The sequence below is a fragment of the Cynocephalus volans genome, chromosome 10 (genome assembly GCF_027409185.1).
Source record: "Cynocephalus volans isolate mCynVol1 chromosome 10, mCynVol1.pri, whole genome shotgun sequence".
NCBI classification, from domain to species: domain Eukaryota; kingdom Metazoa; phylum Chordata; class Mammalia; order Dermoptera; family Cynocephalidae; genus Cynocephalus; species Cynocephalus volans.
This window is the reverse complement of record NC_084469.1, coordinates 31,573,076-31,595,200: the sequence shown is the minus strand read 5'-3', so window position 1 is coordinate 31,595,200 and position 22,125 is coordinate 31,573,076. Positions and strand designations below refer to the sequence as shown.

At 40.7% G+C, this 22,125-nt stretch overlaps 1 protein-coding gene and 1 pseudogene across 1 annotated transcript in view; one reads left to right on the top strand and one right to left on the bottom strand.

The window, feature by feature from the left end:
* The first annotated feature begins 9,485 nt into the window (after positions 1-9,485).
* The window catches only part of UBE2G1 (ubiquitin conjugating enzyme E2 G1), a 97,536-nt gene continuing 84,896 nt past the window's right edge, over positions 9,486-22,125 (top strand). Inside the window, exon 1 of the mRNA XM_063110971.1 lies at positions 9,486-9,896. Within this exon, the coding sequence (XP_062967041.1) occupies positions 9,851-9,896 (46 nt within the window). The 5' untranslated portion in view covers positions 9,486-9,850. The remainder of the gene's footprint in view (positions 9,897-22,125) is intronic.
* On the bottom strand, positions 14,597-14,649 carry LOC134389819 (U7 small nuclear RNA; annotated as a pseudogene).

Sequence of the window (22,125 nt, the reverse complement as noted above, 5' to 3'; positions counted from 1 at the left end):
CCCTCCTGCCCTTCAGGGTCACGGAGCCCCAGACCTTTATGAGCCATTGGCACAGTCATCTGCTCACAGAGGCTTTCTTTAATTCAGAAGTTGTGTTTTCCTGCCCATGTCACCCACAGCACACCAGGAACTGTTGTCACTAAGGCCACGCTGAAAAGCCATATCTGCTGCCCTGGAGTTGGTTCTGATAATGAAAAAGCCATAAAGGGATAGAGCAGCTACAGGGCAATTTGTCAAAGGAAGCTTGGTCAAGAATTCATACTGGTAGATTTACAGGGGAAGAACATTTTTTCTCATTCATTCATTTACTTCATTCTTTCTTTCTTTCTTTCTTTTTTGTTTTTTTTTTGGTTTTTTGGTGGCTGGCCAGTACGGGGGAGATTCTTTCATTTATCCTTCGAACCAATATTTAAATAGTGAGAACTAGGTATTCTAGGCCTTGGGGATACATGGTAAACAAGATGTCTCTGCACTCATGGAACTTAAATTCTTGATTGTGGCTAACTTCACAAAATGATCTTTGGTTACAAATAACAGCATCTGTAATACGTTTAAGCAGAAGATAAATTTATTGGAGGTTATTTATTTGGTAGCCGGTTAGCTTAGTTGGTTATAGCGTGGTGTTATAACATCAAGGTCAAGAGTTTGGATCCCCTTAGCAGCCAGCTGCCAAAAAAAAAAAAAAGAATGGCTGAAGAGGCCCAATTAGTCTGGGAAGCTCTAGACCTGCATAGTCCAACACAGTAGCCAATAGTGACATGAGCACTTGAAATATGGCTAGTCTGAATTGAAATGCACATTTCTTTTTTTTTTTTGGCAGCTGCCAGTATGGAGATCCAAACCTTTGGTCTTTGTGTTATAGCACTGCACTCGAACCAACTAAGCTAACCAGCCAGACCCGAATGCACTTTTTATCTTCTTTATTTTTTTATTTTTATTTTTTTGGGTGGCTGGCTGGTATGGGGAACTGAACCCTTGATCTTGGTGGTACAAGGCTGTGCTCTAAGCAGCTTAGCTAACCAGACAGCCTGAAATGCACTTTTTAAGTGTTAAATATACACTGAATTTTAAAGACTTAGTATAAAAAAATGATATAAATGATCACATTAATACTTTTAGAATATTGATTACATGTTGAAATGATAATATTTTGGATATATTGAGTTAAATAAAACATTATTAAAATGATCTCACTTTTTTTTTTATATGTGGCTATTAGACAATTTAAAATTACTTATGCAACTGTGATGAGTAATTTCAGGTGTCAACTTGACCAGATTAAGGAATACCTAGAAACCTGGTAAAGCATTATTTTTGTCAGGAGACCCTGGGATGTCAGCAGCATGGCTCAATCCAGACCCAAAAGCCTCAAAATCAGGGCAGCCAATGGTGTTATTCTTAGGTGCTGGGTGGCTACACATATAACAAATTCTGTCATCTGCACCAATCACTGTTCTGAAACATTTCTCGCATCATGTGGATCACCAGGACGTGAAGTTCCTAATAAAAGGGTATGCACACACATGTAAGAACTTTGTCCAAACCTTCCCATCAACCTAGAAGAACAAGGCCAATAAAAGAGATTCTGATCTGTAGTTCACTTGTTATTTCAGTAGCAGGAGTCTCTGGTCCATCATTTCAACCCATCACCAGTATCCTCAGCTCTCTTGTCTAGTTGTCACACCAGCTCTAAGTCATTCCAACTCCCCATTTTCTCTGTGTCTACATCTGGGCAAGTGGGCACAGGTGAGAAAAAAAATTACACATCTGGGCAGATTGGTGCCACCATAAATTAATTCCAACATCGACTGGGCTCTCAAGGTTGCCTGGCCATCTTCTTTGTTTCTCTGGTCAACTCTACTGTTCTCCACAGTGGCTGTTTCTTAAATCACCACCCCTACCCCCCTTTATCCCCAAGCTCAGCAAATGGCCCATTTCCTATTTCACAGAGCACGCAGGACAGAACTCTCCCAGCCTCCTTCACCTGTACCCACATCAACTCCTTCCTCCTTCCCTCTAGTTACAAAGCAAGAAGTATTTCCTTCCTGTTTAAGGCCTACTTCTCCACCTGTGCTCTGGGGCACACCTCCTTCCCTTGTTGGGGACCATGCTTAATTCTTTACCCCCCTGTTCTCCTGAATCTTTATCCTCTTTCGACTGACTCCTTACCATCAGCATTCCAGTTTAGTCTCAACTCCCTCACCCTAAATGACAAACACAACCAAAACCCAACAACAACAGAAACTTCTCCTTTGGCCCCACTTTCTAGTCACTACCTTCCATCCTTTGATTCCTTAACAGTCACATTTCTTGAAAAAGTCCCCTATGGTCAGTCACACTATACTCTAGTATGGATTCTACCCCCACAGCTTTATTATTAGTGTATTTACTAAGATCAACAACAATGTCCTTGTTACTAAGGCTGGCATGTGAGACAGGTGAGGGTACCAGAGCTCAGAGATGGATGGTGCCTAGGACAGGTAAAGACTTCTTGGAGCCCTAAGCACTTAGCACAGCTGAGAAGAGGACAGGTTCTCAGCCACACAAGGCTTCTTTATGCTCTTACACCCGTCTTGGGCACTTCTCACTTGCTTGTTCCTTTGTCTGAATCACTCTTCCCTGAATCATCACATGGCTGCCTCCGTACCATTCAGGCCTCAATTCAGATGTCACCACCTCAGAGAAGCCTTCCCTGACCACCTTAGCCGATGTCATCTTTCCGGTCAGCCTTTCCTGGCACCCTATTTTATTTTCCTCACAGCAGCTCTCAGTATCTGCAGTTGCCTCTTTAATTTGTCACCTGGTCTGTTGACTGTCACTCCCCACTAGAATGTAAACTCTTTGGGATTTTATGTTGTCCTTTGTTCACCACTGACACATCAGAGCCTAAAACAGGACTGGCATGCAGGTCCTCATAAATATTTGCAGACTCACTCCTCCACTTCACAGCATCCATTTGCTCCTCTGGCTTTGGCCTGCGCCACTCCCTGACCCTGCTCTTACCAAGGTTCCTAATCGTCTCTGACACACCAATTTCAGTCCTTCCAAACTGTTTTTTTTTTTTTTTTTCTTTGTGGCTGGCTTGTACGGGGATCCGAACCCTTAGACCTTGGTGTTATAACACTGGGTTCTAACCAACTGAGCTAACTGGTCAGCCCCAATCTGTTTCTTATTTAACCTCTACATTGCCCACTTCCTCCTCCCTGCAAACGCTTCTTACCTTTACTACCATCCATCTCCTGGTTTTCATCCTTTTTTTTAAAAAGATGACCAGTAAGGGGATCTTAACCCTTCACTTGGTGTTGTCAGCCCCACGCTCTCCCAAGTGAGCCATGGGCCGGCCCTTGTTCACTATGCTTTTGATGTCACATCTAAGAAACCATTGCCTAATCCTAGGTCACAAAGATTTATACTTATGTTTTCTTCTTAAGAGATTCATAGTTTTAGTTCTTATGTTTATGTCTTTGATCCATTTTGAGTTAATTTTTGTATATGGTATGAGGTAGGGGTCCAATTTATTGTTGTCCCAGTATCATTCTTTGGGTATATTTTGCTATTGTTTTTCTAACTTTTTGTGATAAACACTTCGCTCCTAAATTTTCAGTTTTTCTACTCTTTTTTTTTGTTTTTGTGGTGGCTGGTTGGTACAGGGATTTGATCCTGTGACCTTGGTTTTATGAGGCTGCACTCTAACCAATTGACCTAACTAGTTAGCCAGTTTTTCTACCCTTCTAACATAAGCATTTTTTTTTTTTTTTTTTTTTTTGTCGTTTTTTCGTGACCGGCACTCAGCCAGTGAGTGCACTGGTCAGTCCTATATAGGATCCGAACCCGCGGCGGGAGCGTTGCCGCGCTCCCAGCGCAGCACTCTACCAAGTGCGCCACGGGCTCGGCCCTAACATAAGCATTTAAAGTTACACATTTTTTAGGGCTGGCCAGTTAGCACAATTGGATAGACAACACCACAGTCAAGGGTTTGGATCCCCATAATGGCCAGCTGCCCAAAAGCAAAAAACAAACAAACAAAAAACTATAAAGTTATACATTTTTCTGTTAAGTATTTTTTACATTTTAATCTAAGATAACATTAGTAAAATTCACAATCCAGAAGAGGCTTATTCTGTGGATTCAAGAACACTTTGGCACATCACTCTGTACCCACCCTCTGTCAGGTACACAAGCCCAAATTTTTTTTTTTTTTTTTTTCACAAGCCCAAATTTAATAAGCAGAGGCCTATGCTAATCTTGAGAGATTATCCTGTTATTAATTTTATAGAATTGACTCATTCATTCAAGAGACACTTTGAGTGTCTATGTAGCATCATTACATTGTTTCGAGAACAGAAAAGTGAAATAGAGTCCTGCATCACAAGCTTTCAGACAATTGAAAAGAAAAAAATTAATTCCAATACTGCATGATAAATGCTAAGATAAGAGATGTAATACACACTCAAAATAGGAAACACAGGGGATAAGTTTAATTTCGAGACTGGGAAAGGTATTCTGGAGGGTGTTGCTTCCTTCAAGGATCTGAGAGATGAATTAGGAGGAATTTGCCACATACATCTAGCAGAAAAGAGTGTTCTAGGCCATTAGAACAGCAAATGGAGGGCCGAGCCCGTGGCGCACTTGGTAGGGTGCTGCGCTGGGAGCGCGGTGACGCTCCCGCCGCGGGTTCGGATCCTATATAAGACTGACCGGTGCACTCACTGGCTGAGTGCCGGTCACGAAAAAACGACAAAAAAAAAAAAAAAAAAAAAAAGAACAGCAAATGGAAAGACCCAGTGTATAAAGAAAACCTTAACCTGTTGGAGGAAAGAAAACAAGTGTAGTGTGTCAGGAGCAAAGCATGTTGGGAAGTGATTAGAGAGCCAGGAAGAGGCAGGAGAGTTCCCAGAGTCTAGAGGTGAAGGACAATTAAACCATAATGGGGAGCTTAGACCTCATCCTTCAACAGTGGGAGGACACTGGAGAGTTTTAAGTAGGAGTGAGACAGTAGCAGATTTGCATTTTGAATGTGTCGTTGTGACTGCAGAGAATAGATTAGGGAAGAAGGATCAAGACCAGTAGCCAGGAGACCCTTGTGGAGGTTGCAGCAGTTGTCATGCTTGGATTAAGGAAGGTTTGTGGGAACATTTAGATGTACGGGAGAGAGGGGAGCTCCCGGGGTGACTCTCCTGTTGCTGCCCCGAGTGACTGGGTACTACTGGTCATGACAGAGCAGGTCTGGGAGAAAACATTGAGTTGAAATCAGGGCAGTTTGAAGTGCTTTGAGGCTCTTCTCCACCTCCTGGCCTTAACCTAGCCAGGTTCATGGCTCTCTTCCAAGGACTCAGGTCTCGGTAGCCCTCTCAAGGGAAGGCTGTCTCACACTCTCAGGGCCAGCAAGCTTAACTGGCCAGAGACACACACACACACACACACACACACACACACACACACACACACACACACACACACACACACACACACACACACACACACACACACACAAATCCTTGTTCCCCATTGCTGATTCCCAACCTTTTCCTTTTCCTTCCCCTAAGCCCAGCTCTCTTGAGGTTGATGCCATCCAGCTATGCCACTTGTTCTCCTCTTTATTGCTATTATCTGCAGACACACTCATCAATAGCTTTGGGTCCTGGTTCACAGCCTTTCTCTTGATCCAATCCCTATCTTTGGGGACTCAACTACGCCTGTGGATAACCCATCCAGTACCCCTCCCTGTCAGCTGCTTGACTTCCTCTCCTCCCCTTCCCACCACCCAGCCTCTCCCATGTCCCCATGAGACAGTCTTAACACCCATAACCATACCAAACCCCAATTCTCAGTTTCAAGCACCCCACCCTGACCATTTCACATCTTTTCCAGCTCACTTGGTCCACACCACACAGTTCTTCAACCTCATCAAGACCTCATTATTTGTACCACTTTTTCACTATCCATCAGCTCCTTCCTGTTTTTGCTTTCTTCTCTTTCTAGCTTAGAGAATAGTCCATGACTACAGCTACTCTTTCCACACACACTCATCGGATGTGCCTGTCTGTCTCCATTTCTCTCTCCATTTTACTTACCTGAATGAACTCAACTATCAGCTACAACTGCACCTGAGGAGTTGAACATTACTGGAAAAAAAAAAATACTCAAATGAACCTACTAGTCACACTTCCAGTTCATGACCACAAACCTCAAATAATCACTCAACATTGAGATCTCCACTTCCTCCCCTTACATCCAGCCTTCAGCCCACTCTGCTCTGCCTGCTGTCCACATAGCTCCATCAAAATCCTCTATCAAGGTTAACAACAACTTCCCAATTTCAAGATTCAGTGCACACGTCTCAGCCCTGGTATTTTTCTATCTCTCAGCAGTATGTGGCAGTTGACCATTCCTTCCTCTGGGGACATTTTCCAATCTTGGCTTTCATGACACTACACACTGTTTTTTCTTCTCTATGTCCATTCTTTCTCAGCCTCCATTGCTGACTCCTTCTCCTCTGTCCGACCTCCAAATGTCTGGGTGCATCAGGGTTCACTCTCAGGCTTTTTAAAACAAAACAAAACAAAACAAAAAACACTCATGACACACTCTCCCTAAAATTAATACTGACCTCTCCAAATTTATGTCTATAGCTTTGGCCTCTTCTCTGAGCTCTGGTCTTATGTATGTGCTAATCTGACATCTCTGCTTGGATAATAAACAGCTACAATGTAACTCATCCCAAATAGATATTTCTCTAATTTTTTTTCTTGGCAGCTGGACAGTATGGGGACCAGAACCCTTGACTTTGGCATTATAACACTGCGCTAACCAACTGAGCTAACTGGCCAGCCCCAAAATAGGTCTCTTGATATCCTCTCAAAACTATTCCCTTTCCTGTTTTGAAATCGAGCCAGTTATTCCAAGAGTCATAAACCTAGGAATTATCTATGATTCCTCCCTTTCCCCTTCACCCACATTCAATCAGTTATCAAACTCTTTCTGCTTTACTCCCCAAATTTATCTCAAACCCATTCCCATCCCCACACCCCACACTCATTTTATTGTCCCTGTCCCTATTCTAGTTCAAGTCATCACCATCTTTTGCCTGGTCTTCTGCAATAGCCTTCTGACTGGTCTTCCAGCAATCTCTTCTCTTTCCATAAGCACCAAAGCAAGCTTTAAAAAATGTAAACCAGATCACTCCTCTCCCAAGACTTCCACTGCAACTAAACTAAATTCCATACTCTTCCCTGTGGCCAACAGGGTCCCTTGTGAGATGACCCAAGACTTCCACTGCAGCTAAACTAAATTCCGTACTCTTCCCTGTGGTCAACAGGGTCCCTTGTGAGGTGACCCCTGCCTGCCTCCCCAACCTTTCTTCATATCCCCTCCCCACTGATGTCGACCTCCTTTCTAGTTTTTGGACAAGCTGAACCCTTTCATACCTCAGGGCCTTAAAGGTAGTTGTTTTCTCTGCCTGGAATACTCTTCCCCAGAATCTTCAAAACTACTTATTGATATAACTAAATATGACAATTTAATGATACTAGGAAAATGAAGGATGGAAGGTAGCTTAGGAAAGTTAAATCCTTATCCATTACAACAACAATAAATATATAAGGTCTAAAGTGTATAAATTGAGAAAAGGCATTATAAGCATCTGATTTTGAGAAACAGAGGTAACTGCCAGCAGAAATAGCTAAAGGAGTTGAAAGGGATTGCCTCTGGCAAGGAGGATTTAGGAATGGGGAAGGGGTGTCACAAGGCACATTTGTTTTTCACTATAAGCCTTAATACGCTGATTATGAACTATTAGTATGTACTAGTTTGATAAAATAAAAAATGTATTTAAAAAGAAATTTCCTTTTTTAGCATTAAAAAAGAAAAAAGAAGATGAAAGATTTTTAGTCCAGAAAAAAGGAGTGATGTTAGAAATGAATTTATGGTAAAGCTAATAAAGCTCAGGTCCTCACCCCCATCCCCCACTGAAATTTGTTTTACATGAGAGAGGAAGCTCGGGCAGCATTTATGATACCTCATCTAAAGACAGCTCAGTGAAAGGGACCTATTCTCCAAACCTAGTTATTTGCTGTGACTTATTTTCTCATTCTAAATCAATAGTTATTTTCAAACCTCATTTTTTTTTTTTTTAAGGCGAGTCAAGTGAAGCAGTAGAAGAGAAGGAACAAAGAAATCTGTAATTGGTAGTGGCCAATTAGTTGTAAATACCACTGCACTTGGTCCCACCTTGATTGTTTTTCTTAAAGTCCCTCAGACTGGGTAAACTTCAGGCCTCAGAAAACCTGGGTTAGCCCAGAGTGGCTGGGATTCACTCAATGTTTATTTGTTCCTTTTTATTCTTGTTCTAGGGGTGAGAGTGAGGACAGTTTTTCAGCACTTTTTTTTTTTAAACAAAAACCTGCATTGGAACCTGCTCCCTTTCTGTTTACTCTACCTGGAGTTCACAGAGAGTGTAAGCTCTTCAAGGGTAGGAAGATAGGAACAGAGCTGATTTCCTACACAGAGCTTCTCTGTTGTCTATAATCCATGTACATAGTTAATCTGGGTTTAATAAATGCTTGTTGAAAGAACTGATAAACTTGAGCACAGCCTTGTACCTTGCGTATAACACAGTCTCAGTAAAGAAATGGAGCAGAAGACACAAGGCTGTGGGAATGGGGAAGGGAGGACATGGAGCAAAGTAAGGTTGATTTTTCCACAACCTATATCTCACACTTTGACTTTACAGATGCCTTTCTGGATGCCAGTTTGAATTGCATATATCAGATTTTTCTAATCTCAACTCACCTTACTGATGGAGGGTATTATTAAAGATTTGTTTATTTATTTATTTTTGTAACTTTATATATATATTTATTTAAAAATATTTTGTTTTGTTTTTATCGGTTATGAATATTCATGGCGTACAGAACAAATTGTCACCCCTCATGCCCAAGATGTGATGGCCAGATCCATACTGGCAGCATGTCCATTACCACAAATTGTGATTATACTCCATGAATGATTTGTTTAAAGGTTTCGTACTATGAGGTGCAGAACATTTTGCTTATTTCAAGAGTCTTTTTGTACATTCTTTACATAAAGTGAATTATCAGCTATATTAAGTCTCTATTTTGGTGGTTGCTTAACATGGGGCACACCGGTAATCAGTTCGGCTTCCTAACAATGACTAATTCGCACACCATGTGTGCAGTGTTAGATGGCTGTGGGGCGCTTGCCAACTCCTAGACATCTACCACTTCTTTCGGCCCCTTCACTCCCAACCACCTGCTTCAACCCGGAGGCGGTGTCTTGACCCTCCGCGACCTCTTCGTCATGGCGTCCGCGGGGCGTCTACCAGCTAAGGTTTCCGCAATCAGGCGGGCGTCGACCTTCCCAAGATGGCGGCGGCCAGGGCAACTACGCGCAGGGGGCGGGATTCCACCTCTGGGGGCGGGGCAGGGAGGCAGAGAGGTCGGGCTGGCCGGCGGGCCGCTTCGGAAGCAGGCAGGCCCAGCGCGCCTGCGCGGAGCGCCCCTGCGCGCAGTGAGGCAGCGGCGGGGGAAGGCACCGGTGGGGCCGACGGGCGGGTTGAAGGAGGGAAGCGGCCGAGCGAAGTCCCAGTGCGCGCCGCGGCGGCCTGGGTACCCTCCCCTTCCGGGCGTGAGGCGCTGTGAGAAGAGCTGAACAGAGCGGACCCGCAACGGCAGCGAGGCTCTGCTACCGCCGCCCCAGCCCGTCCTCCCTCGGCTTCGGCGCTCCTTTCGCGGGGCCCGGGTTCCTCAGCACACCCAGCTCCAGCCGCCCCCAGAGCCTGTCCCCAGCCCTTCGACAGCCCCGGCACCAGCCCGGGCCCTTGGCGGGGAGGATGACGGAGCTGCAGTCGGCGCTGCTACTGCGAAGACAGCTGGCAGGTGAGCGGGCGGGCGGCGGGGCGCCGGGCCCGGCTGTGATCGGGACAGCCACTACCCCGTACCTCCTGCCCTCTTCCGGGCCGGCGGCCAGACGGCGGAGGGGGAGCGGGCCTGGCAGGGTGGGGAGCCCGAGGTTCTGGTCCCGGCCGGGCCCCGCACTTCTTGCCCGGCTCTAGGAGGGCATTGGGGCGGGGACGCGTCCCAGCCAAGGCCCTCGGAGAGGGCCTGGCTCCCGGGTGGTCTGAGAGGAGGTCGCCCCCTCCCCCACTGTTTGGTGAGACGTTGCGGGGGAGGGGCACTGGGTCCCCGGGCCGGGCCGACCTTCGTGGAGGGGCGGGTCCGGGACTCAGGTGCGGCCGAGGCCGCCGGCCCCCGGGGGCAGGCAGGAGCGTCTGGCCCGGCGTGGCTGCGGGTCCCCGGCTCGAGTGTCTGGGCGGCGGGGGGCGAGGGTGTCGAAAGGAGTTGGCTCCCGGCCGGACAGATGAGGCGCGCAAAACTTCTTTCAGAGCAGCGCCGGGTCGGCGGAGTTGTGGCCGACAACAAAAGCGCCAGCCTCCGCGGCCTGGCCTCGGGCGCGCTGCTGTCTGAGAACCTGGCAGGGTGCGGGACGCCGCCTCGTCTGCCTCCGCCTGGCACGGGCTCCGGGTGCGCCACCCGGCTGGGGGAGGGTAGGAGCGGGCAGAGAGGAGAGCCGCTCGCTGGCCGGCTCCGGGCTTTGTGCTCGCAGCGGTTCCGGCTCCCGTGCAGGCCTGCAGACTCCGGAGCTGCCGCCCTCAGGGTCTGGCTGGCGGCAGCGGCCGGGTCTGCCTCCTTAGAGGGGCCTGGTCCCCCTCCCCCATTGTCCCGGCCTCCGGCCGTTTGCGGCTTCCAGGTTGACTTTTTAGGGGGTTGGCTCCTACTCTGCTAGGACTGTGTGAGCGGAGCATGCGCATTGGAGAGGTACGTGTGCGGAGTGGGGGGAGGCGGGTTGGTGGCTTCACAATGCCGCCCCACGTGCTGCCAGATTTAAAGAGAAATGGACCAGCAGTTCCCCTTGCTGTCCAACGCCCAGCGTGTGTCAATTCTTAGTTCAGGCGATCTCTTCCTCCTCACTCACTGTGCAGTCAGAAGCCTCTAGCCCTCGGCAGAAGCCAAAGGCTGGAATGAAGAAATCTTTTTTGTGAAATAGATTTACTAAGGGTTTGAGGTGTTAAATCACCTTTATGGCTTCTTAAGGAAAAGATTTCAGGGGCTGTTACAGATTGTATAATTAGGTTTATTATTAGACCATGAGCAAGCAGGTTTGGACAAGTAATAAAGTTCTAGATGCTTGAGGGGAGTGACTTGAAGCGAATGGAGATGTTTTCTAATAGACACCATAGATATCACAAATAATATTGGAAAAGCAACGAAAGAATAAGTTTATTGAATCTTATATTTGCCAACACACCTTTTCTGTGTACGTTTTTTGTTTGTTTTGGAGAAGGAAATAAGATTTTTTTTATCTCCCTAAGAATTCTTTAATCAGAGTAAGTTTTTATTATGTGGTGAACTATTAAACAGTATTAAAGTACTAAGTTACTATTAGAAACAGTACTCAACTCTTACATAATGGAAAAAATATACATTTTGAAAGGTGTAAAAGAAGTTAAACAGTTACTGAGAAAGTAAAATATGATTAATAACAGTGTTAGCAGTAGCAGTATGTCAGAATTATTTTCTGCTCATTTGTGATCCAGCTTTAGATTTTGATGGTCACATGGTTCAGTTGTGCACTCTGTTTTTGACAAGATTAATCCTAAATATTGTTAAAACACTTCCCAGAGCTCTTTATTAATGGTTTCCTCATAGGGCACAGTAAAATATACTTTAAGATAGAGGAGAGAGTGATTTAGTTTGTAAATTTTCAAGTCTCATTATAAAGATACTTAGGTAGTGATGAACTTTTCTTGCTTTCTTGATCAGAAACAATGCAATGCAACTGTTCTTAATATTTACTTAAATTAAAAAATCTTTTTCTTTTCTTTAAAAACCCAACCCGTACATGCCACAATTAAATTTTTGAAGGACTTTAATTAACATGCTCAAAATATACAAAAAGTAGACGAAGGCATTTTGTTAATTGAGATGTAAAAAGTTTACTGGAAAGACTTGATAATTACATATTAAAATAAAGAACTTGTTTTATTTTAGTAGTATCTTGTTTGAGCTTTGTCGTTCCTCAAATATCATTTGAAAACAGGAAAGAATGGTAAAATGCAATCTTGAAATCATTTACAGTGAACTTTTGGAAGGTTTGACAATAAGTGCTTTAAAAATCAAATGGGGCTGGCTGGTTAGCTCACTTGGTTAGAGCCAGTGTTATAACACCGCAGTCAAGGGTTTGGATCTCCTTACCCACCAGCCACCAAAAACCAAAACACAACCAAATAAAAACGTAAAATTATTGGATTGAGAAGATTCACAAATCTTTAAGCCATTTTAGCTGCTAGAATTCCAGAAACTTACAACAATGGCAACATATATTGAACCCCTAGTCTGCAAGTCCTTAAGGATTTTAATTCATTACTCGGGAGAATTGATCATGTGTGTTTTGTTGGTAACTGTAATGAAGAACCTGGTTACTTTCAGAGTTGAGTAAAATGGTTCCTTGAGTTGCAGTTTCTAAACCTTGGCACTACTGACATTTCGGGCTGATTATTGTTGTGGGGACTTTATGTAGTGCATTGTAGAATGTTTAGTAACATTCCTGGCCTTTACTCACTAGATGCCAGTAGTACACCCCCTCAGTTGTGACAACCAAAAATGTCTCCATTGCCAGATGTCCCAAGGAACAAAGTTACAGGTTGAAAACTACTGGGTTAAGGTGTTTTAGTGAGGACCATTATGGCTGTTGTGTAGCAAGTATGAACATCTAACAGGGTCATGAAATTAGATAGGTTGTGTATTGCTTTGTGGATATTATTAGGCTATGACTTAACTCGTTTGCAAATTCAGTAGTGGCAATTCAACCTTTGAAATGTATAATGTTAAACACTAAGACATCCGCCAGCAAAATAAATTTTTTAAATATTTATTTTTTGAAAAAGTATTATAAGCACTGATTAAAAAGGCAAAGAGTACAAAGAGGGTGGTCTTTCCACCCCTGACCTCAGGTTCTTTTTATGAAAGCAACCGTCATTGATAGTTGTGTGTCTTTTCAGAGAGGTTCTTGTATATATGTTTATATAGGCTAACGTTTACTGAGGACTAACATGTACCAGGCACTCTGCTGAGTATTTTCCATGTGTTAAATCATTTAATGCTCTCAATAAGGAAATAAAGGCTTAGAGAGGTTAAGTAACTTGTCCAAGGTCACATAAATGCTACTAGTGGTGCTGTTAGAATCAGGACCTTCTTATTTTAGAGACTTTGTTGTTTTTATTTGGGTTTATTGCCTCTCAGGGAGGAGTAATTAATACTAGGGTACTAGTACAAAAAGTTCATGGAAAGATTCAGATTATCCTTTAATTCTGTTTTTCCACTAACTTTTTTAAGTATCCTAGTAGAATCCAGTAACTCCAAAATTGGTTTTATTGTCATTAAAAAAAATTATTGTGCAAAATAACACACATTAAGATCTAAATGAGATTCTTAAGGTAACCATAAAAATATATTTTAGCCATTGTCAACATAAAGCCAACATCCTGAAGAATCAAGGAAAATGTCTTTGAATTGAACGTCATAGATTGAAAGTAGCTTTTGGTATTGGCAGTTAACGCTAAGAAAAAATTTTGGATTAATCGGACTCATTCCCTATCCTACCCCGGCTAAATTTTATTATATGACAAACATTCATAAGGAATAAAAAGCTTTTTTCTTATTTTACAATCATTTGGGTTTTTTCTTTTTAGATTATTAATTACCTTTTCATAGGCATGCATAGGTGGCATTCCATGTTTTCATAGATATCCTAGAACTAGAAAGAATCCCTTTATGTAATAACAATAAAAATAATTGGGCTTCTGGGCCGAGCCCGTGGCGCACTTGGTAGAGTGCTGCGCTGGCAGCGCGGCAACGCTCCCGCCGCGGGTTCGGATCCTATATAGGACTGACCGGTGTACTCACTGGCTGAGTGCCGGTCACGAAAAAACGACAAAAAAAAAAAAAATAATAATTGGGCTTCTTTTATTGTGGAAATCTTGATTGTGTATTTTAAAGTATTCTGGAAAATTCTAAAATCTGCAGCTTTCTGGCTACCAACGTAAGCAGGTTGTTGTGATGAGTGTGTTTCTTAGACTCGATGTGCAATAGAATCACTTGGGAGAATTTGTAAAAGTACAGATTCCTGGCCTTATCTCCAAAGTATATTAGTCTATATGTCTTGATGGGGCCCAAAAATCCAATTTTTATTTTGTTTATTTTTGGCAGCTGGCTGGTCTGGGGAACTGAACCCTTGACCTTGGTATTACAAGGCTGCACTGTAACCAACTGAGCTAACTGGTCAGCCCCAAAATCCAATTTTTAGAGCAGCAATTTGGGTGACTGTGAAGCTGGTGGATTTGAGCCCTACTATAAGGGGCCCTAACCTATTGTTTTCTCTCCTGGAGAACCACCTGCAGCTATCCTAGTTCCTAGTTTTGTGATCTGCTGTTTTTCATTAGCAGCCCTAGTGTCCATAGGTTTTTCAAAGAATACTCTCCAAAGGAGGAGTTAGAAAGATTTAATAATTCTTTTTGTTGGGGGGATGTTCTGGTAAACCTGCTAGACAAATTCAAAAAGACGTGTAACACTTGACTGAATAATTCTTATACTTTCTAGAATATATTGGCACTCTGACATACAATCCCATTAGCAATCTTAAACACGAATAGAGTAATTAATTATTACTCTATTACATAGAAGGTTCTTGGTGATGAGCATACTATTAAGAGTTGTTAACCCACATATTTAGAAATGTAGGAAAAGTCAAAGTAAATTTACATTACATCAAACTGCTAATTGCTTAACAGAGTTTGGAAATTTTTATATCTAGAAATCATTACACTTACAGAAATATTGTAGCTACTGCATATCCTGTCCAAAAAAAAAAAAAAAGCATAAATGAAACACATTTTTGTTGGAGTGGGGGTATTGTATGATGTAAAAGTCCCTGTAGTTGAGGGAACATCAAGGAATTATTCATCTGATATGTTGTGTTATAGAATGTAAAACAGCATTTACAAATGTTGATGTTAGCATTAACATTTTAGTGAATAAGTGAATTTTCTTAACATGAAGTAGTAGATGACTTTTTAAGTAATTTGTTATTAAGTGAATATGATAATGTAATGAGATTTAGTTGTTCTAAATACAGTAGTTTAATTTTCTATAAATGAAATACTTCAGAATGAAACATACTTTCTGCATTAATCTTTTGAAATGGGTGACCTCACTTTCTAAATCTAAAATACTGCTTAATATATTAAAATGTTGAACTAAACTTTATAATTGGTAGGTATTTATTAGTATAATCCACTGTATTTCCTGTAAAGTAGTACCAAGCCATATAGTTTTATTATGTAGTTTGCTTAAGTTAATACACATTATGTTTGTGGGTACTTCCACATATGGTTTTGAAACTAGATGCCTTGATTATTCATTTTTTTTTTTTAAAGATGACCGGTAAGGGGATCTTAACCCTTGACTTGGTGTTGTCAGCACCACGCTCAGCCAGTGAGCAAACCGGCCATCCCTATATGGGATCCGAACCCGGGGCCTTGGTGTTATCAGCACCGCATTCTCCCGAGTGAGCCAGGGGCCGGCCCCCTTGATTATTCATAAAGTGGTATCTAGCGTGGAAAATCTAACTAGTGACTGCTATATTGTTCTTGCCTTTTGACTTATTTTTCTCAGGTGAAGAGTGTCTGTACTTTCAAGATGAGTTTTAATCCTTTTGTTATTTGATTATTTGATCTTGGGTACTTCAGTGCAAGTTTTTTTGGGGGGTATGTTAACTTATGGTAAACTGCAGTGCTGGTGGGCCCCTGTTTCAAGCAAGTAAAATATAAAGCATTCTTTCGTTTTAATGGGTTCAGTTCAATTTAGGCTGAAGAATTTAGATAATTTCTCAATTATTGAGAAATATTTTTGTTAGAATTTAGATGACCTCTAAGAGTCCATCTAATGTCATCTTTCATTAGTTTGTAGGAAATAACTTTTCAGAGAAGAAAGTATGTGCTTATGGAAACAGTCTGGCAAGGTAAACATAGTGTGGTTATATATGGTTAATGGCATTTCCGGTACAGAAAAGTACAAATAAGATAAAACAAACTTTTTCCAAATGTTGGTAATGAACATGAATTATTGGTATAAATAGACAAAAGAGAGTAAAGAATAAAATGCATTTCCAATAAATAAGGTATTTAAATGCCAAAATATAGTATTTTAAACTTTTTCCCCCCTAGTGTAACACAGTATTAGGCTTACTTAAATCAGAAATCTTTATCAGTGCTGTTCCATTGACAGATTTTGGCCCTCAGAAAAACTTATAAGAAATATATTGTAATTTATTGTTACTGTAGAGATGTATACCTCTCTTTATGAAATTATGTTTTAGAAAATTTGTGAAAAGTTTAATTTTTGTAAGAGGGAATATTTTACCTTTTATTTAAACTTTATATCCATGTTTCTTATCTTAGAAAAACTGCCACTGCTTTTTCTCTTCTTTTGTTAGCTTTTCTTGTCTACCCTTCTATTGGTAAAGGGTATGTTAAAGTATAAACAACAACAAAGGGCCAGATAGATCAGCTGGTTGTAGCGTGGTGTTATAACACCAAGGTCAAGGGTTCAGATCCCCACACCGGACAACTGCCCAAAAAAAAAAAAAAAAAAAAAAGTAGTGATAAACAACAACAAAGAACCTATTTCAATTTTAACTGGCAGCTGTTTTTGCTTTAATCTTGAAGCGCTAACTTGCTTTTAAATAACAGTTTATCAAATAGCATTTTTAATAAATGTCCTTTAAGTGAGGAGATACTTTTGATTTGCTTTTGAATATGCATACACTTTAATTGCATTATCGTTTTCTTATTCTTACGTAAGGTTTACTTCCTAGGGTTTCTATTTCTTTTATTTGTTCATTTTTTTGGTGGCTGACTGGTATGGGGATCCGAACCCTTGACCTTGATGTTTCAAGGCTGTGCTGTAACTAACTGAGCTAACCAGCCAGCCCCTGAGTTTTTATTTCAGGACAGAGTAGTGCTAGGTCGAGTTTTAGACATGATGCCAAAAGCAGCATGATCCATAAAAGGAAATATTGAATAACTAGGCATCAAAATTAAAAACTTTGGTTCTGTGAAAGAGTGTTAAGGTGATGAAAAGACAAGTGACAAACTGGAAGAACATATTTGCAAACCATATACATGGCAAAAGGTTGTGTTTAGAATATATAAAAACTACCACTCAACAGTAAAAAAATACCAGTCTATTTAGAAAATGGTCAAAAGGCACGAACACATTTCACTGAAGAGGACATACAGATGGCAAATAAGCAAATGAAAAGATGTTCAACATCATTAGACATTAGGGAATGGAAGTAAAAACCACAATGAGATATCACCATGTACCCATTATAATAGCTTAAAAATAATGAAATAGTGATAACACCAAATGCATGGGGGAATGCTGAGAAACTACAGCCACTATGAAAAACAGTTTTTAGTTTCATATAAAACTAAATATGCACTTATTATACAAATCATCAAAAATCAGACATTTGGGCATTTGTTTCAGAGAAATGAGAATGATGTCCTCACAAAAACTTGCATGTGAACATACAGTAGCTTTATTAGTAATAGGTAAAAACTGGAAATAACTCAACTGTCCTTCAGTGGGTGAATCCATATTGTGGTATATACTACTCAGCAAAAAAAAGACTCTGACTACTGATACACAGAATAGTTTGGATGATTTCAAGGGAATCATGCCAAGTGAAAAAAACCAATCTCTCAATAATGGGCCACAATAATCAACCACATTGTATATTGACAAAATAAAATAAAATAAATAAATCTCAAAAGGTTACATACTGTATGATTGTATTTATGTATAATGATTTTCTCTTAAAAAAACACAACAAAGTTTACCATCTTAATTTTGAGTGTACAGTTCAGTAGTGTTAAATATACTTACATTGTTATGAAATAGATCTCTAGAACTTTTTTCTTTTCTTTGACTGGTAAGGGGATCTTAACCCTTGGCTTGGTGTTGTCAGCACCACGCTCAGCCAGTGAGCGAATCAGCCCATCCCTATATAGGATCTGAACCCGTGGCTTTGGTGTTATCAGCACCACACTCTCCCGAGTTAGCCACGGTCAGGCCCCTCTCTAGAACTTTTTTATCTTGTAAACCTGAAAATTAAATAACTTCCCTTTTCTCCTCACTCCACCTCCAGCCCCTGGTAACCATCATCTATACTTTGTTTCTTTGAATTTGATTTTAGGTACCTCATGTAAGGTAGAACAGTATTTGTCTTTTTATATATGGCTTATTCCACTTAGCATAATATCCTTAGGGTTCATCTATGTTGTAGTACATGACAGGATTTCCTTCCTTTTTAAGGCTGAATAGTATTTCGTTGTGTGAATATACCATATTTTGTTTATCCATTCTTCAGTGTATCGACACTTGGGTTGCTTTTACCTCTTGGCTCTTGTGAATTGTGCTTCTGTGAATATGGGTGTGCAAATGTCTCTTTGAGACCCTTGCTTTCAATTTTTTTGAATATATACTGAGAAGTGGGATTGCTGGGTCATGTGGTAGTTCATTTGTTGTTGTTGTTGTTGTTGTTGTTGTTTTTTAATAGACTGTTTTTTAGAGCAGTTTTATATTTTTAGTAAAATTGAGTGAAGGTACATAGATTTCCCTTATACCTTCTGCGCCCACACATGCATAGCCTCTCCTGTTATCAACATTACCCACCAGAATGTTACATTTGTTGCAATCGATGAACCTACTTTGGGTAGTTCTATTTTAAATTTTCATTCTTCCTTTCTTTCTTTCTTTTTTTTAATTTTTTTTTTTTTAAGATGATTGGTAAGGGGATCTTAACCCTTGACTTGGTGTTGTCAGCACCACACTCTCCCAAGTGAGCTAACCGGCCATCCCTATATAGGGATCCGAACCTGTGGCCATGGTACTATCAGCACCAGACTCTCCCAAGTGAGCCACGGGCCGGCCCCCCTTTGTTTTTATTTTCTGAGAAACTTCCATACTGTTTTCCATAGGAGTTGCACCATTTTACAGTTCTGCCAACAGTATACAAGGAGGCGTTCCAGTTTTTCCACATCCCTCACCCTTTGTTATGTTTCTTTTTTTTTGGACAGTTTGGGGATCTTTGAATCCTTGACGTTGGTGTTCTAACACTGCACTCTAGCCAACTGAGCTAACCTGACAGCCCTGTTTTTTTGATAGTAGCTACACTAATCGGTGTGAGGTGATATCTCATTGTGGTTTTGATTTGCATTTCTCTGATGGTGATGTTGAGCATCTTTTCACGTGCTTGTTGGCCATTTGTATATCATCTTTGGAGAAATGTCTGTTTAAGTCTTTTGCCCACTTTTTAAAATGAGGTTATTTGATTTTTTTGTTGTTGAGTTGTAGGAGTTCTTTTTATATTCTGATTATTAACCTCTGATTAGGTGTATGATTTGCAAATGTTTTCTTTCTGTAATTAGTTGCCTTTTCACTCTGTCAGTTGTGTCCTGTAATATGCAGAAGTTAAGTTTGATGTAGTCTAGTTTGTCTATTTTTCTTTTGCTCCCTGTGCTTTTGGGGTCATATCCAAGAAATCATTACAAAGTCCAGTGTCATGAAGGTTTTCTCTTATTTTTTTTCTAGGAGTTTTATAATTTCAGGTCTTACTCTTTAATCCATTTTTAGTTAATTTTTGCATATGGTGTAAGATGAGGAACAAACTTCATTCTTTTGCTTTGCTTGGATATCCAGTTTTCCCTCAACCATTTGCTGAAGAGACTGTCCTTTCCCTTGAAATGAAAATATACTGATGGAGAATAGATTAGCGGTTTTCAGAGGTTAGGAACATGAGGAGTGTGTGGTTGTAAAGTAACATGAGGGATCTTTGTAGTGATGGAGCAGTTTTGTATCTTGATAATGGTTACACCTTATATGTAAATATGATGAAATTGTATAGAGCTGTATACACACACAAAAATGAGTGAGGAATCTGAATAAAATATGTGGATTGTACCAATGTGAATTTCTTGGGTTTGAAATTATGCTAAGGTTATGCAGGATGTTTGCCTTGGGGTAGAAATGAGTAAAGGGTACAGGAGACCTGTTCGTTGTCAGGTCAAAATAAAAAGTTTTTGGCTGGCTGGTTAGTTCAGTTGGTTAGAATGCTTTGTTATAATACCAGGGATAAGGGTTTGGATTCCCATACTGGCCAGTGGCCAAAAAAAAAGAAAAGTTTTTTAAAAAGGGCCAGTGGCCAAAAAAAAAGAAAAGTTTTTTAAAAAGTCACCTGTAACCAAAGCCTTCTTATTAATTTTTTTTTTTTTTTTTTTTTTTTGAGTGGCTGGCTGGTACCAGATCTGAACCCTTCAATCTTTTTTTTTTCCCAGTAGAACACTCCTTTTTAAAACTTAACTATTCATAGTTGTAAACATAGCAACATAGTTGACATATTAACACTTTCAAGGAACAGGAAGTTGAAATAGAGAAATCTGTAGTTTGAGTTGGAAATTTTATCTTGTTTTAAAATAACAGCTCTCATTTAAATTTCTTATATTGTCCTTTGGAAAATGGAAGAAAGGATCAGCGTAAAAGTTCATTTATTGAACCCTTGTATGCAGTTGCATTGAGATGCTGTGGGAATGTGAAGATAATCTGGTATCTCTACAGTGAAGTGCTATATTTAGTAGCAATATGTAAACAAAGTTATAATGCAGTGTGATAAGTGCATATATATATGTTCAAAGAACAGAAAGTAGCACTGAGGAAGGAGTGATTATTATGGGGGATGGGAGTACAGGGAGATTAGGAAAGGCTTCATAGGAAAAAGACTATTTGGATACAGCAGAAGCAAGATTTCAGTTCTCTTAAGAGCATTAAGTTATACATTAAAAAAAAACTGCCTTTTTATCAGTGTAGAGAAAACAGTAATTAGAATTACTTGGCATGACAAGACAGAAATCTAAAATTGACAGATTTAAAACAAATAAGTGTTTCTGAGAGACAACTAAGACCTGTTCATATATAAATAGTAAACGAATTTGTAAGAAAATAGTCTGAACATAACTGTCAAGGGATGGCAGCAATTTGTAATAAAAACATTTTTTTTGTAAGAGACCTAAGCCTGCTCAGTTCATGTATATGTAAACTTATTTACAAGAGGGAGAAAGGCAGAAAGGAAACTTGCATAATTGAGTGCCTGTCACATACTCTCGAAGATCCTAGGACTTTGGACTTTCCATATGTGGTCAGGTTCAGTTCTCCCAGTAAATCTTTGAAGTAAATACTGCTACCTTTTTGATATGAAGAAATTGAAGTTCAGAGAAAATGGTATTTTCCTAAGCTAACCATGCTGAATAATGCTGATGGAGCTGTCTGGCAGAAACAGGTCTGTTGGATGAAACTTGATCCCTTGTATTATCAGAGTGGTTTCTTTGACATTTGGGGGGGTCTCCTTTGAGAATCTACTAAGAGTTAAAGACCTTATCCCAAGAAAAGTGCATGCACAAAATTTGGGGTATAGTTTCATAAGGTTCTCTGATCTCTGCATATCTAGTGCTGTCTCTTAAATTGTTCATCCAGCAAATTTGATGCCTGTTTTGTGTGCTGTAGGAATGCCAAATGAATAAAATATTGTTGTTGTGTTCCAGGAACTTGTTGTAGTCTGTAGAAATGTTCCATAAGAGAGAGCTGCTTTCAAATGTTAGAGAAAGCCAGGAAAGTTTTCTTCTACCTGTCTGGTTCATGGAGGGCTTTGAGGAGGAGTTGGTGTCATTTGTTTTTGACCGTAAAAAAGATTTGTAAAATTTGATAACAGAGAAATAGGAAAATATTTAAAGCTGGGGGAGAGTAACAACCAAGACAGAAAGCTTGTGCTGAAAACAGTTTAATGTTGTTGGAGTATATGATAAACTGTGAACTAGTGGGAAAACAATATTTGGAAAGGGTGGTGTTTGTGGAAGACCTTAAAGTTGCTGGGGTCTAAAATTGTATTGTGGGGGGTGGGAGGAGTGATGTAATAACAGTGCTTTGGAGCAGT